The sequence below is a fragment of the Falco biarmicus genome, chromosome 1 (genome assembly GCF_023638135.1).
Source record: "Falco biarmicus isolate bFalBia1 chromosome 1, bFalBia1.pri, whole genome shotgun sequence".
Classification (NCBI taxonomy): domain Eukaryota; kingdom Metazoa; phylum Chordata; class Aves; order Falconiformes; family Falconidae; genus Falco; species Falco biarmicus.
The window spans coordinates 36726999-36743542 of record NC_079288.1 but is presented as its reverse complement, the minus strand read 5'-3'; the positions used below and the strand labels follow the sequence as shown (position 1 = coordinate 36743542).

The following is a 16544-nucleotide window of genomic DNA, read 5'->3' as shown; positions in this document are numbered from 1 at the left end:
GGATACACCCAGCAGCCTACACAAGCAATTCGGAGGCCCCGAGCACTGACTGCGCCCGGCAGACCTGCACCGACAGCACTTCCAAGCTCAGGACAGAGTATCTGGGAAAAACAATACAGAAACTTTACTGCCTTGCCCTTTTCAGCCCTGGCTGCCTGCACATTCCCATAATCTCTGCTGGTAGAAAAGGCAGGAGCGGCTCCAGCCACGAAAACAAAAGAGGTTAAAGCATCTCTGATGAGCCTGTTAGTTGTGAATGTTTCACTGGCATTAAACTGATGGATGCCCCACCTGGGGACTGGGAACATCAGCCCGGGAAAGGACACATGCTCTGTGGCAGGTGCACCGCCCTGCAGGGGAGTGGGAGAAACTGGCTTCTGCAGCCTCTTGCACCAGGGATGGTGTCATCGCTTCTCCTGAGTAACATGCTGAAAGTGCACGGACATGTGGTTGAATATCCCATCTTTCCTTTCCTTTCCCAACCTGGAGGTTTTGGCTGCACAGGAGGGGGCAGGCAGCAGGTTGGTGTCCCTGCTGTCCCACGTCTGGGCAGCTCTCTGCCACCACGGCCACCTACAATGTTCTTCTGCCCTGGGCTCTTGACCCCAGCAAGGGTGGGCTGAGCTGCTCGCAGTGTTTCAAAAATCCACCACTTTGTGCTGAGAAGCCTTTTGGCACTGGCAAAATGACCCTTTTATTTTCTCTCTTGCTCTCTGGCTTTGCTCGTCTGATTGAAAAAGAAAATGGTCAAACTGTTTGCCTGTTCCTGGAGAGGGAGGGGGCAGAAAAAAAAGGTTGTAAAGACATTTCTAAGCAAAAACTCTAGCAGATGTGTTTACGTAAAGCTCTTTGAAATATGCACTAAAAATACCTCTTCAAAATTAGGAGATGGCGAAAATTGTAAGTGCTTCCCACAAACACATGCACAAAAACACCCCATGGCAGGTTCTTTCCCCACCTGATTCAAACTGTTATTATTAGTGCAGCAGGAGCCCTGCAGTTTGTTATTGAAAATTATAATAGCAAATCACCGAGATATTTTCCCTGATTACACAGACTCCAAGCCAGTTCAATTTTAATCTTCTCCCCTCTATTTTTTTCCGTGCATCAGCAGAGGCACCAGCTGCAGAAAAGTGCGTGGTTTTCTTGAGGCATTTTAAACACAGAAGAGAAATACAATTCTGTAATATGCACTTTTCATCTGATTTTGCCAGCCATGACTTGCCTCCCCCTCCTGCTCCCGGGAACCCTGCGTCCCGCTGCAAGCCTGTATGTGGCAGCGGCTCCTTTTGCTTCTTGGACTCCAGAAATATTTAACGACCGCTCTTATCACATCCCAGGCCAAAAAAGCAGCTTGGCTCTTTATTTTCCAGCAGTTGATTTGCTATGCATGGTTGAACCAGAACAGAGGAGCTTCCCTGATGGAGGAGGTCCCCGTAGCAGACAGCGCAGGATCAGTGCCAGATGCTTTGGGGGATACTGTGGGGTCGCAGCCCACGGGAGGGCTCTGTCCCGGGCACCAGCTGGCAGCAGCGGTGGCTCCCGCTGCACAGCGAGGGGTGGACAGCCCTGATGGAGCATAAAACTCTACGGGGGAAAGTGTGGAACATCTTTCTTAGGTAGAATCAGGCATGGGTACAAGCACAGCCTCTCCCTGCTCCCGACAGCTGGTTCTCCTCCTCTCCAGGGCCACCAGGACCCCTGTCCCCTTCCTTCCTGAGCACCCGGCCACCTTGCAGGGCTCGGCGTCACCTTCCCTCGCTGCCAGCAATCCGGGATGGCTCTGCCGACCGCCTGCCAGTGACAGCAGAGACAAACCCAAGAAATATGGCATGCGGTCGTACCGTTTCTAAAGAAAACCTGGACTGCTGCCCCATCTCAAGCGGTTTGTACAGCATCTTGTGCCTCCCACGCTGCCGGCTCGGAGGTCCCTGTGGTGCTTTGTGCCTGTCAGCACCTGCATGCTGCCAGGCTAGGCTTGTTCTCAGGGGGACAATCCTGTGCCTTTCTTGTCCTCAAATCCTCCTCCTTAGACAAACACCCTGCAGGTTCCCATGTCTGTAAAGGTGCCAGTTTTATCCTCAGTCAGAGAATAGGAAAGGAGGAGTTTTGGCTGTCCCCAGTGCCTGCAAATGCAGCCAGAAGTGCCAACATTGCCACGCTGCACCATGGCACAGCAGTCCTGCACATCCCTGATGCACATTTTGAGGGACTCTACTCTTGAGTGACCCTGACGTGGCAGGGACTGCTCTGAGGAGGGACTGGGGCCAAGAGCTTATGGTAAACCCTGCCACAACCCCACGGCTGCTCTCCTCCTGGCTGGCCACAAACTGCACTCCCAGACTTTGTCCCTGCCATCATCACCCAGGCAGCCTGGAGCAGCCATGGGGGCAGCTGCTTCCCCGTGAAGGGGGCAGAGCTGACAACTAGGCATGAGGGCAATCCTAAGAAGCTGTCATAGAGCTTGTGATTAGGAAAAGCCTGGGTCTGAGCTCAAATTTCTCATTAACCACTCACCCATGAGCAGCGCATGACAAACTCAAGCCAGGACCATGGGCTGGGAGGGAGCCCAGCAGCTGTGGGTGGGGGCTTCCCAACACAACGCTGGGAGCTAGAGGCAGAGGAGCACCAGGAGATGATGCTTAACATTTTAAGGAGGGTTTTAACAAAAAAACAAGCTGAAGGATGTCCCAGAAAAAAAATACTTTGCCACTATCTGCAATGTGGTCAGGCTGGAGAGTACCTTCATACCTGACAGGCTTCAGAGTGCCAACCACCCCCACCCCCCCGCCAGTGTCCCCTGTGCCACTGCATCACCCCAGGTTCAAGCCCAGCCCCTGCAGCAGCACCTTGCTTCAGTGCTGGCTGCCATGGATGGGGCCATGCTCATGCTCGCACTCAAGATTCCAGTCCCTTGCACATGTTAATCTGGGATCTTTAGAGATCACTATCCTCCTGGTGGGCCTGGGCTCTCACTTTAATGAGGAAGCCACCAAGCAATGGCAGGGCTGGGCCATGGGATGCCACATCCACAGTGCTTGGTCATTACGGGTGCTCTCTGTGATGTGCCAATTCCCTCCTTTGTTCAAACCCCCATGCTGTTTGGCATGGCGAACAGCAGTGAAATAGTGTATTTGCCGATAACATAGCTCTTTAAATTTTAATCAAATAGGGGATTGTAAGCACACAGTTACCCAGAGCTCCTGGGAGCGCTGAGATCACTTTAAAAATGAATTAGTAATAAGGCATGTTGGAGGCAGCAAGGAGACGGCAGGATTCACTTGAAGCAGCAATGCTCCCTTTGCCGCTCACATAAAGCTTTTTCCTCCTCTCCCTTAATTGGCTTTTTTTTTTAATTGCCACTGAAAGAAGAGAGGAAACACATTGGAGGTCCCAATACTCAGATAACTCCAGAAAACCAACCTGTCCACACAGCTGCCACCCGCCTGCGGAGCTGCCCTGGGAACAACTCTGGGTGACAGGGAGAGCACAGGGAAGACTGCTGCCCTATCGATCCAGGCTGGGGACGGGGACACTCAGGTCACTGCACCCCATTAATAAACCACCTCCTGAGCCACCCTGTGTGCCAGGACACAGGTATGCCAGCCTGCCTGCAGCTGGTGAACAGCAATGTCAAGGGCTCAGCTTGAAATGACTCTGACGTTAAAAAATGCTCAAGCCCTACCAGGACAGACCCACGGGTGCATCCCAATAGGTGTCCCCAACCTGGGTGTCCAGGGGCATCACCCATGCAGGGCGGAGCTGGTGCCACTCTGCCCCGTGGGGCTGCCAGACTTAGAGGAGCTGAGGATAACATTTTCTGCCAACCCCCCGTGCACCTGTGAGCAGCAGCCAGTCTGCCTGGGGGGTCAGGTGAGTGGGGGTCCCTGGACACCCTCCTGTCTGGGACTTGTCTCCTGAACATCCATCCCACCGTGATGCCCAGGGCCACACTGCCAGGGCCACGTGGCGCCACGAGGAGCAGGTGTCCCCTCGGGCAGCAATTAGCTCCTGTGGAAGGGAATTCAGCAACAGATTTCTCCTGCTGGAGACACAAGCCTGCAAAGTTCCCAGCCCAGGAAGGGAGGGGGCAAGTGGGCTTTAACCCCCCTGCTACATGCTGCCAGGGGGTTTTTATGGTGAGAAGCGCGCTTTGTCTCCCTGTATTGCATCTGCTATGTCAGCTGAGCTGGGAAATTCCTGAATTGCAGCTTCCATGGGTGGGGAGGGTTTGGTTTGACTCCAATCCTCCTTCCTCATAACACCCCTGGTCCCATGGGAAACACCTTAGTGGTCTTGCTAGCTGCCCAGGGAGGACTGGTGAGGGGGTTTTAAGTTAAGGAGAGTTTCTGGGAGGTAAGACGGGGCCTTTTCTCCTCCCACTGTGCTCCAAGGAGGGAGAGGTTGGTATGGCTGTGCTGTCCCTGCCTCATGATGAGCACTGAGGTGCTCGGTGCTGCAGCACCCAGGGCTCTTTGGAGGTCAAAGCCAGAAAGAAACCTCCCTCTCCACTGCCAGGTCTTGTCCCCAACTATTCACACCACCCTGCAACTCTGAACATTGTTTTAAATCATCCAAAAAAGAAAGGGGAGATATTTGTCGTCTTGCTGCTCCCTAGGGAGAAGGTTTGGAGGATGCAGGTGGGTCCATGGGCTCCTGGGCCGTGTGGAACACCCTGCCAGGAAGGGCTGGATAGAATCATTTCGCTTTTTGGCACATCCATCTTTAATTGGGTGTAATAATAATTTTATTGCTTGCCCGGATTTGTGAGGCTGAACTAATATTTGTAAAATGCTTTGCTATCCTGAGCTGAAAGGCAATCTAGAACGACAAAGCCCCGGTGCTATTCACATTCAGATAATCCAGAATTATTCATAAACAAAATCAAGATTATGCAAATATATTCATTAGTTCTCAGAATACCTCCAGGAAAATAGAGGAATTAGTTTTGTTAACAATTATATATTATGTAAGTGTGTGTCTAAACACGCACAGACTCGCACGCTATCGATGCTGGGACACATTCAGCTGGGACTCATCCCGGAATCTCAGAGCGCTGGAGGACGAGGGCTTGGCCTGTGCAAAGCAGCCATCTCAACATTCTGATGTCTCACGGCAAGTGACAGCACCCAGTGCAGACCCCTGTGCCCACCCCCCTGGTCCTGCTGGCTGCTCTTCTGCTGCAACAGCAGAGGCACCCCAATTGTCCCCTCCACACACATCACAGATAGCCCACACATGAAAACCATCACCTTATTCTAACCAAAACAGCCTTTCCTACCCAAATGAGGATTTTTATGGTACATGCAGGGCTAGGAGGCTGTGAAGGTGGGATCTGGATGCAGCCCCCTCACTCAGGACCTGCCCTTTTTGACCTGCAAGAGCCCTCGCCCCGATGCAAGCTTGTGTCCAGCTTGGCTTTCCACAGTGCAACGCGACCGTCTGTCCAGGGTGTGCTGGGAAACAGGAGATAAAGGTGCGCTGAAAAAACTGCATGGTTTAATTAATGCCACATGCCTTTCACTCCATAGGTTGTGTGGATTGTTAATTATTTTTATAAAGAAAATAATTAGTCCCAATCAAGGCAGAAGCTCTCCAGAATTACAGCTCATTAACTGCTCTCACATTTTTCTGTTCTATAAAAAGTCATGTGGTGCTGATGAAAATTATAGACCCTTGGAATCAGCATTAAATACAAATTCAGACAGTGTTACCATCCTATTACCATCAACTGCATCAACTCAGCTTCGGTAATTGCAGCTGGAGATGAAGGGCAGGGATTTCTGCTCTATACAATCTCTGAAAACAAGCACTCTGCCCATTAGTTTGCCGGAAACAATGTGACACCAAGCTCCAACTCAGCTAAGTACATCCCTGAGGAGACGACAACCACAAAGGAGAAAGGGGAAAGCAAGGCGGCTTTGCTGGGGATGGGAAGATGAGGGTTGCTCAGGTTCAGTTCATGTCTGATTGGAAGTGGGGCCGCGTCTGCGCAGAGCAGGGGGGACCATGTGGGTCTGGCACTCGTCTACATTAGGAAGGTGAACCAGACAATGATGTGGCAAATCTGTCCTAAGGGTTGTGGTAGCAAAGCCACCAGTCCAGGGGATGGAAAGAGCAAGGAAATGCAGAGGGGGACAAGAAGCAATCTTTAAGCAGTGGGATTATCCTCATGGGACATGGGGAAAGTAAGACACAGAGGGATGCTCTTGTCAGGGATGCAGGAGCATCCCCAAGCATCTCCCTCTGGACTGCCCTGGTCTAGGCACCATGCTGGGGCTGGCTCTATTGAACGCCACAGAGGCTTCACTCAAAGCTTAATTGAAAGAAATCACAGCACGTTAAAGGGAGTTCAGGTCAAATCAATACCAATGCGGTGGGGAGGGCGAGCAGGGGGAGCAGGGCGGTGGCCGTGTCCCAGTGCTGGCTCTGCAGGCAGGGTGCAGGCTGTGGCCACAGGCTTCGCTGCCTGCTTTCCTGCTGTGGAAAGGCAAGGTGAGACCCGCCGTGTCCTCTGCCCTGTGCAGGACAAACCTGGCAGCAGCACAGAGTGAGGGTTGGCAGCAACAGCCCATGGTGGGGAGGGAGCAGGCGAGCTGCGGGTCCTTGGGATCCTGCTTTTCAGTTTTCATTAATCAGGGATGAATTTGCCTTCGGTGGCATTCGCAGCCCAGCAGAGCCAGCAGCCAGCTCTTTGGCCCACAAGCCTCCACTGCAAAATTAACCCACCCACCTCCGTGGTGGCAGCTCCCACGCTGATGACCTGCATCCTTGTAGGGATGGGTTCTGGGGAGCCCCCAAGGGCAATGTGGTAGTAACCACTGCCACAAGGCAATAAATACTGGGAGCCAAACCTGCTGCTGGCACATGCTGCTGGTGGTGTGCCTTTAGCTCTTTCCCTAGGGGTGCTGAGTTGCTCCATGCTCACAGCAAGGGTGGGGTTGGGGGCCTGGCCACCGGGCACAGCCACATGGCTCCAGCACACCCGAGGGCAGGGATGTGCCTGGAGCATGAAACGGTTGCATCTGCTAGCCTGGACTCTCCAAAACATCCCCCAAACCCTCCAAAATATCCAAAATACATCCTTTACTTGCAATGGCTCCTGAACTATACCTGGGAAATGTTTGGCAGAGCATAAGGACCAGTCCAAAATTGTGCCAACAACTTCTCCAGCTATCGGACAGAACAGGCCACCGAGTCCCTACGTCTGGCAATGCCCTGGGATCCAGGGGGAAGGTGCAGCCAACATGTCCTGTGTCCTGCCGAGCTCAACACTGCACAGGGACCCCCTGGGCAGCAAGGGTCCAGGGACACTGGGCCAGAGGAGGTCACATCCATCCTCGATTAGGAGGCACAGCCTCCTTGATTAGGGCCATCAGTCCGTGCACCCCGGCAGGTCAGGCTGCAAAACGCCCAGTCTCAGTGATGAACAGCAGCTCCTTCTGTTCCTCCTCTGCCGGCAGTGCCCACCCAGACCCCACTGCACCCCCCTCTCCCCAGCGCGCATTGTCCGCCTGCCGCTCCGCTCCGGTGGCCCGGCACCATCGCCCTTCATTATTAACTCGGCCAACGCGTGGCTGATGGGCGGACAAAGGCAGTGATGGGGCGGATGGCTGCGGCAGACAGATAACCACGGAGCCTGCCCCACGCAGCAGGGGAAACACGGGCACCGAGTTGCTTTGGGTTGCTTTTTTTCCTGCACGGTGCTATCTTGGAGTTTTTTGGCAGATAAAAACATCATCCCTTGGAAGAAGCAGCGCTGAACCCGCTTGTCTTGCTTCTCCTCATCATAACAAACCTGGCTGGGTTCTGATCAAAGCAGGGGGGATTTGAATGGGGCAAATGCTTTACAGGCAATAGGTTCCCAGAATTAAGCCACCAACCTCAGAGGTAAGTCAGCCCAAAGCCCTAACTGCCTTCCCCATGGCCATGGCCACGGCCACTCTGCCAGAGGAGGGCTGCTCTGCTGGCTGCAGACAATGGAGCGGTGGAGAATAAGTTATGATATATTTATATGCTATTATACATTGGTGATATGTATGCACTGCTTTGGCAGGCAGTTGGTTATACAGCAGCTCCAGCTGACCCACAGATTAATTCAGCAGGTGGTCTTTAACTGTGAAATCTCACTTAATGCAAAAATATTTCTCTTGCTGGGCAATAGCTAATTCTTCATCCTGACAATAATGTAGCTAAAATCACAGCCTCTCACCCCGCTCTATTCTGGTCGTACCCCAACACATACACTCCCTAGCACACATGGGCTCAGAGACAAATTCAATACGACCAGCCCATTACCAAAGTACCGTCAAGTTACCTCGCTGCTGGAATTTGGTGTTAGTGGCAGAGAAAACCCCTTTTCTCATCATGCCCTGTGGGTCTCGGAGCATTTTCAGCCACCTGCACGCAAGATGGGCATCTGACCCCAACCCCAGAATCCAACAGCGTGAAAGTCTTTACAGCCTCTGCCAGCACGTCTCAGCCTCCCCTGCCCCCAGGGATGGGAGCAGAGAGCAGAGCAACCCCACAGACAGCAGGACCCTGCCCACGCTGCCTGTGACCCCTCTGCCCACCCAAGCACCCACTCGGCACAAATGAGGAGATGCCTTCCCCAGTGCCCCCAACTTCCACCTCTCCCCACCCCCACCCCCCGCAAAGCCCCTGGCTGGGGCTGGGTGGCAGAAGCAGCTGTTTCTTCTTTAATTACAAGACATAAATTAAACATGAAGTGTTAAACAGGTCATCAGTGAAGCGGTTAGCCCCAACCTCCCTGCTTCCAGACTGGGCATCCATCTCAGCTGGCCTGAAATACCAACAAAGTTTTAAAGTGATCTTTTTTCCCCACCTTTTTTTTTTTTTTTTTTTTAAGCCCTTCCTGCAGTTCCCACTGCACTGGCAGGGAAAGTGCTCCCGCTGCATGTGAAAAAATCTGCTATTTTTAAACTCCCAGTGTTCGTCAGCGCTTTCGGCTTGAGTGGCTGATGGAGAAGCCAGTTTTGCAGCACCCAGCATCCTGCGAAGTGTTGCATGGCTTTAATGCAGGTGGGATTTGTTGGCCTGGGTCAGGCTTTGCAACGATGAAGAGGTTTCAGTGGCCGCAGGGAGAAAAGGAGGGAAAAAAAAAAAAAAAAAGAGAGAGAGAAAAGGAAAGGGTGGTCATGCATGAAATTATTGCATTTCAGTGATGCGGGGTTTGCATTTGATAAGTTCATCTTATAGAAAAATGGATGCATGGAAAGGTCCAGCCACCAGATCCAGAGATGCAGGAAGGGATAGTAATGGGGCTGAGCAGAGAAGGGCTCAGCTCCAGCCATGGCCCTCACAAAGGAGAAATCTCCCAATCCTGGGACTCCCCCCATGCAGCAAGAGCAGGGTCTGCAGAGCCCCTTACTGGGGACAAACTGCAGCAGGATGGGCTGCCCCGGGTGGTGGAGGCAGGATGGTGACAGCAAGGAGACAAGAGTGGCCACAGGACCCAGTGGTGTGCAGAAGCTCCTTAGCAACCCCTAGCATCAGGGTCATCCCTGCTTTTTATTATTTAAGGCCTCACAGCCCTAAATATTTATTAGTTGGACATCAAGGGAGGATGTGAATGAGTGCATGGGGTTTCAGAGCCCTGCTCTCCTGCCTTGCCGGGGACAGGAGGCAAGCAGGGATGGAGGCTGGCCTGAGCTGGGCAGGGATGGTCCCGGCCCCACAAGACCCTAAACTGCCACATTTTGCTCTTGCCTGTTGCTCTGCACTTCAGCTCCTCTGTGAAACAGCCTCATCCAAGTGCTGGGACAGTCCTGAGCCTGGCAGGGAGGGGACCCCACAGCCCCCCAAGTGCAGCCCCCCAAGGCGCTGGACCCAGCGGCCAGGGCTGTGCTCACAAATCTGGCATCCACAGCTGAGCCCCTGCAGCATCTTCAGACCTGGGGCCTACAACGTTTCCCCCTGCCCTTCTAGTTTCCAGTCCTCTGTGGTGCTGGTCTGGGGACAACCTTCAGCCCTGTGGCCACTTTTGGGAGCTTTTAGGTGAAGATGACAAAACCCCACATGACCGCAGCATGGGCACAGTGGGGAGATGCAGCACCTTTGGGGGTACCCCAGTGGCTCTAAGAAAGCCCAGTCCATGAACTTGGGTTTGGTACAGGGGCTTCCAAAGGCCCTTTCCCTCGTTCCTTATGTGCCTGTACATCCTTGCATGCTGGGGCACAGCATGCCTAGCTAAAGCACCCATGGGTGCTGAGCCCAGCCGTGCCACCTGGCACTCGCTGCATCCCACCCAACCCTGGCAGGAACCTCCCTGGCACACTGATGGGACCACCGCTCTGGGGACAGAGCTGTCCCCCACCCCAGCAGGGAGGCTAGCAGGGATACAGTCTCCAGCACCAGTCCAGTGGAGAAACGAATAGATGGGGCTGGGGGAAAGGATGATGACGATGATGAAGGCTCTACAAGCAGCAGCGAGGGGGTCTTGTGGGCATCCTCAGCTCTTCCCCTTGCTCAGCCACCCCCAGCCTCCCAGCAGCTCCCGAGCTACCTAATTAGTTCTCCCGGCTTCCACAGCGTCCAGCTGGAGCCGGAGGGCAGGGACAGACAAAAGCCTCCCTATTGACAGCCCCTCTGAGGAAGGGGCTTTTCTTCTCCCCCTCTGCTTTTCTTTTTAAGCCCTTCTCCCCCCGCTTGGGCTGGGGCCACAGGCTCATTAGCACTTGGGCTCGTTGGGAGCAGGAGGGGAGCAGATGGCAGCCAGGCGGCTGGCGCAGCCGGCCCTGCCGCCGCCTCCTCCCGCAGAGCAGATGCCCGACCAACAAGCGGGAGGATTAACGGGAGTGGGGGGCCATCAGCACAGCAGGACTGCCAGCGCGTGCTCCCTCCCCAGCAGCACACCCTGACACTGATACCCAAGGGCTGCCAGCCCGCTGGGGATGAGTGGGAATCAGGGCCACCAAGATGTAGCCAGGAAGCCAGAGGTTGGGATGGGGGATAGCTGGTCTGCAGTCCATCAGGGACTCGCTGCTGGGCCATAAATCACTGCAAAGGCTGGGGGGGGGGGGGGGGAATTGCAGCCACCTTCTGCCCCCACTGAGGGTACTGTGACCCCCTGGCACTGAAGCACGATGGCTGTTCCTGCTTGGTCCCAGCATAGCCGGTGGACACACACTGCCACCCTTGCCCCAGCGGGTTTGCAGCAGCACTGCCCAGATCCGTCTATTGAGATGATCCACGATAGCAAAGCAGGCAGTGAAACTGCACTTAATCCCACTTCAGCAACACACTCCTGCCTCCCCCTCCATGCACCGTGCATCCCAGGGGATTAAGGGTTAAAGCACAAATCCCCTGCGCTGCCCTGATGTGACCCACTTAGACCATCTGGCAGTGAGGGTAGCAGGAACCTCCTTTCCCCCAGCACTGCTGGTGCTCACCCGACATCACCGGCTGCCCCAGGAGCTTGCTTTTCACTTAGAAGTGGATTTTGGCTGAGTTTCAGCCACAATGCTGTGGCTGGGGGTGTGCGAACAGGGAACCCAAACACCCCCAAAAGCACCCTGCAAGCCCCTGGACTGCCACCAGCTCCGGGTCCCAGGGGCACCCTGGAGCATCTCCCAGCCTGGTTGTCCCCGACAGCCACAGGTTCCCCAGCAGAAAGGTGCTGATGAAATATGCAGCAGCACTGGGAGAAGGTAGGCTGCCAAGCGAAGGGGCTCCCAGCCGCCGCGCTGTGGCTGAGGTCATGGCCAGGGAAGAGATGCAGGCAAAAGCCCAGCCAAGAGGGGGGAAAGGGGATCCCCGCTGTGGGGCCGAGGCTACAATGTGGCAGTAATGCCCATGCCCACAGGCTGGGCAGAGACTGATGGCACCTTGTCATGGGAGGTTTAAAGAGCATTTTCTAGTCACAAGAGCTGAAGCCCCTCACAGGGGGGCCTTGCAGCACCCTTATGGACCAGCGAGAGGGAGCGAGGGCACCCTGGCTCAGCAGAGGGGCTTGGGGCAGGGTGGGGGACCCTGTCCCTCATCCTATCCATCCCCAGCCCACTGGGCGCACAGACTCCTCAAATCCCACCCTGGAATATTGCATGCACGGGAGAAACCTGCTTGCAAATGCAAGCACGAGGGCAGCCCCAACCCAGCCTCCCCATACCACCGAGTCCCTCATCCCCAGCTGCAAAAGCACAGCCCCGGACTGCACGACAAAGCCCCACCAAGCCCTGCTGGGGAAAGGTTAATTGGAAAAGCCCCTTTCCCCATCACCTCGCTTTTTCCTTTCATGCTGCAAACTGGTCAATAATCCATTTACTTTGGCAGAGCCCTGCTCTGGGTGCAAAGCTGTGTCAGGGGACAGAGTACATGCGCCCCCCCCCCCCCCCCGCCCCCCCCAGCCCCAGCAGGACCAGGAGGGAAAAGATTAATGTATTCTTTTGTTCCAGGATGAGCCATGGGTTTAGCAGAGATTTAACCCTCCAAACCTCCCAGAGAGCTTGATGAGAATTTAGATGGAAGAGGCTTTATCTCCAAGACCAGCAGCAAGGTGGTGGCGAGGGGTGGGGTACAGGGCAGAGCCAGCTAGAAGTGGGGGGAAAATGGAAAAAAGTAAAAAATCACCTTCTGGCCTGGGGAACCCCACTGCTGCCCCACAAGGATGCAGGATAGAGCCCTTAGCCATGCCCAGGGCACCCTGAAGGGATGGATATGGGCTATGCCCACTGTGGGAGCTCCCAGCAGGACCCCTATGCCACAGCTGAGCTCCACGAGGGCACAGGCTCAGCCAGCAAAACTGTTGGAGAGATGGGCAGTGCTGGCCCAGAAACTATGCCATCACCTCCACTGCTGTGGGAAGCGTGGGGCTGGATCCAGGGCAGAGATCTGCAGTGTTTGCAGAGGACCAGCTGTCAAGTGTGGGAGAAAACAGAAATCCAGATGGTCATCTTAATTTTTCATTTGGCTAACTGGTCTCCCCATTTCCTGCTCGCTGGCACCACAGTCATTTGCTCTTAAATTAGCTGGGAGTATTGTCAGGGAAGAAAGGCCGATCTGAGCAGCAACACATCAAAACCTTCAGAAAAAACAAACCCAGAGCAGAGCCGGGCACTGAGACGGCTGCAAGAGGAGCTGCTGCAAGCCCTGGGGCCGTTCTCCCCACAGCTGAGGAGCAGGAGCCAGCTCTGGCTCTGGCCATGGTGGAGGCTCAGGGTGCTGGGGACATGGCTGTGCACTCCAAAGGGGACCTGCTGCAAGGCCCCTGGGGATGTGAGATCTGGCATCTCATAGGTGTGATCCTACCAGGACAGCAGCCTCTGGCTCCCTGCAGTGTCCTGCGTGGTGCAAGCCGAGCTGGTAGCCCTGATGAGAGGAGCCAGGGACCACGGTGTCTCTTCTCCCCCAGCATTTGGCTTCAGCCCCCCGAGCGGCCCCTCCGTGGCACAGGGGCAGGGGCGAGTGCAGCAAGGGCCCCCCAGACCCCAGGGAGAGCCCTGCTGGGGCTGATCCCGCTCAACACCTGTAGCAGTGGCTGCGGTGCAGATGGCAGCACCGTGGGGAATATCCCCTGGCCCTGACTGGTGGCACACGCTGCGAGGAGACAAAAGGAGCTGGGCTGCACCGACACAGGGACCTGGCAGCATCACGCCCAGCTGCACGGACCACATCCCGGCTTGGGGACCCTGTTGTGCAGGATCTGCCAGTGCCAAGGCGCAAAATGCAGCAAAGCTGAGCTGACAGGTCCGGTTTGCCATGTGCCGAGAGCTCCTGACCCCTACACAGACAGTTCTTCTCCTACCAGAGCTGGCATTGCCAGCGAAATGGAGAGGCACGCGCGTTCGTTAACTTTTTAATGGAGCTGCAAACGCCCCGAGCTGTGATGCTCAGCCCAACCAGGATGTCCATGGCAATCCAACTTGCTGTTTAGAGCCCTGCATCATTCCTGGTCCTCAGGCCTGCTGTATTTCCCCCGTGCCCTAATTTGTTGCCATATTACATCTCCCACCGTGAGATATTCAAGCAGCACGGCTCACTCCGGCACATTCAGGCTGGAGAGAGTGTGTGTGAGCCAGCACCCAGCCCGCTGACAGCCCCTTCGGGTATCCACTGTAGCCCAACACAGAGGAGGAGAAAGGCATGGTGGTTCCTCTCCCCCACAAAGCTGAAGCCCGTGGAAGCGATATTCTCCTTTGGAAGCCTAAGCCGTGCCTTTCCCAGTTTCCTACCCTGACTAATGGCAATTGGAGAGATCAGAAGAATTCATACTCGGGCAGCTGGGCTGCAGGGGCAGAAGTGACCCCCACATCGCATGAGCGGCGGAACCCCCATTCATGAGCAGCAGGACCCCCGTCCCCATCACCGCTGTGGCTCACAGCCTTTGCTGGCATGGGAGGCAGCCGGAACAGCTCGCTCCCTGTGAGCTCTCTGCTTTTTAGTCCAGGCTGGACCCCTGACACCCAGCCCGCCGCAGATCAAGCCCCTCTCCTCTACAGACCCATCACTTTCATGAAACTTTGGTGTTTTCCCCACACCAGATGGGGAGCAGCCAGCAGTGGAAATACAGAGCAAAGAGAGAGGAGAACCAGCAAAACCCTCCTTTCCTTATAAAAACAGTGTCAAGAGGATATTTTTAACCAATATTGAGACAGCAAAATCAAACTGGTCTAAATTAGAGAGCGGATTGTTGTGGGGAAGCCGCACAGATCCTTGCCCATGCGACAGCCCAGCTGAGCGGCTCGGTGGGTACAAGCAGCCCCCTCACCCCATTTCACAGGTTTTGGCCATTGCTTTGCCTCTGGCAATCTTGGGGACACTGGCCTCCCCGGGAGCAGGGGGACAGGGCAGGCAGGCACCAGATGTGCCAAGATGAGACTGCTCAGCTTTGGGAGCTGGGGGACACCAGCTGCAGAGCTGTCCCAGTCCTTGGGCAGCCAGAGCCTCCGGGCTGCATGGCCCTGGGGTGCATTAGCTCCCCCACTGCACTGCTCCCTTCCCCAGGCATCGCCTTCCCAAGGGTGCCTGGTGAAGGAGCGATGCAGAGACCAGACGACCAGCAGAACAACACAGCCCAGGGGTCTGCAGAGCAGTGATGGAGGTGGCTACACTTACTGGTTGATGACCCCCACCACTGCCCGCCTCCCCCCCACCCCCCACCCCCACCCCCGAGCCCTAGCTAGAGCTTTCCAGGAGCCCACACTGTTCCCCTCGGGGGGCAGCCAGCTTCCACGCTTCAAGCACCACCAAGCCAAAGTTTCCCGAGCCTGCTCCCCTCCAGCACAGCACCTGCCTAGGGAGGGGGCCCAGCCACCCCCCACCCCCCCAGTCACCCCAGGTCCCCCAGCTTCTCACTGGGGGCAGGAGGAGGAGACACTGCAGACCCTCCTAACGGGGGGTACTCAGTGAGGGTGGGGAGAAGGCTCAGGGTGGTACAACCCTCAGCCGGAGGTGGGATCCGGGGGTGTCCCTGAGCCCACCGCCCGTACGCCAGCAGCCCTTACCTGGACAGCGGCTTGCGGGCCGTGATGCTGGCCACAATGATGCTCTCGGGTCGTGGGGTGGCAACGGCTTTGAAGGTGCCTCGCCAGAACTTCTCGAAGAGCTGCTTCTCGCCCTGCTGCACGCTGGCCATGGCCCCCGCCCGCCCGGCCCCCGGGCCCCGCCGCTCTCCGCGGTGCTGAGCGCTACATCCCCGCCCGCCCCGCTCGCTGCCGGCAGCCCGGCCCGCCGCTGCCCCGGCTGGCGGGGAGCTGTGCGGCCCGGCCGCCCCCGCCTCCCGTTTTGTGCCGGCGAGGCGGGGAGAGGGGCCGGGCCCCGCCGCCGACCCCTCCCTGGTACCGCCTCCCGCGGCGGCGGCGCCCGGGGCCGCGGCGAGCCCGGCCGGCGGCAGCAGGGCAGCTCCGCGGGGGTCCTGGCCGCCCTCCTCGGGCTGGATTCACTCTTCCCCCCGTGGGAAACACCGGCTGGTCGCCCCGCAGCAGCCGGTTCGGGGGGGCCAGGACCCTCCGGGCAGGTGTGCCGCCCGTGCTGACAGACCCCGTCCCTCCCCGGGGTCTTCAGCCCCCAGGACCCCTCGTGCTCCATCCCCGCCATCACCTTCCCCAGCCGCGGAGCCACCTGAGCTCGCTGCGGGGCCGCGGGCACCCCCATGCCTTGCCCTTTGCGAGGCACAACCCCCCCAGGGCAGAGCACCAGCCTGGGCCCCCACAAGCCCTCTGACCCCCAACACAGGCTGCTGGGGGCTTCTGTGTTTGCCCAGTCCCGGCTGCTGGCCCAGGGCAAGGCGGAGGGAGAGCCTAGAGTACCAGCTGGGATGGCCGAGGGAGAAAGCAGCAGGAGGCCATGGAGACCTCTCTGTAACTGGTCCATACTGAGATCCATATGGGGAGGAAATTTGGGAAGAAACCCCTTCTTCCCCCCCCTTTCCATTTAACAGGCACTGCTGGAGTGGAGGGACGGGGCACGCTGTTTCTTGGCCCCAGCAGTGGGGTTGGGCAGCAGCAGGCTGGGAAACCCTGCAGTGGGGTCCCAACCAGCTCAGAAAACAGTTCCTCACCTTCCAGGGCAGGATTTGACCTGCCAGG

General features: G+C 56.5%; 1 protein-coding gene across 4 annotated transcripts in view; it reads right to left on the bottom strand.

Annotated features, from left to right (window-relative positions):
* Window positions 1-15669, bottom strand: part of SRRM4 (serine/arginine repetitive matrix 4) — a 50086-nt gene extending 34417 nt beyond the window's left edge. For 2 of the 4 annotated variants that reach the window (XM_056326603.1, XM_056326604.1), the window contains exon 1: window positions 15462-15669. In XM_056326603.1, coding sequence (XP_056182578.1) covers window positions 15462-15592 — 131 coding nt within the window. In that variant the 5' untranslated portion in view covers window positions 15593-15669. The remainder of the gene's footprint in view (window positions 1-15461) is intronic. The other 2 variants (XM_056326602.1, XM_056326605.1) reach the window with 1 other exon arrangement.
* Between the last annotated feature and the right edge of the window lie 875 nt (window positions 15670-16544).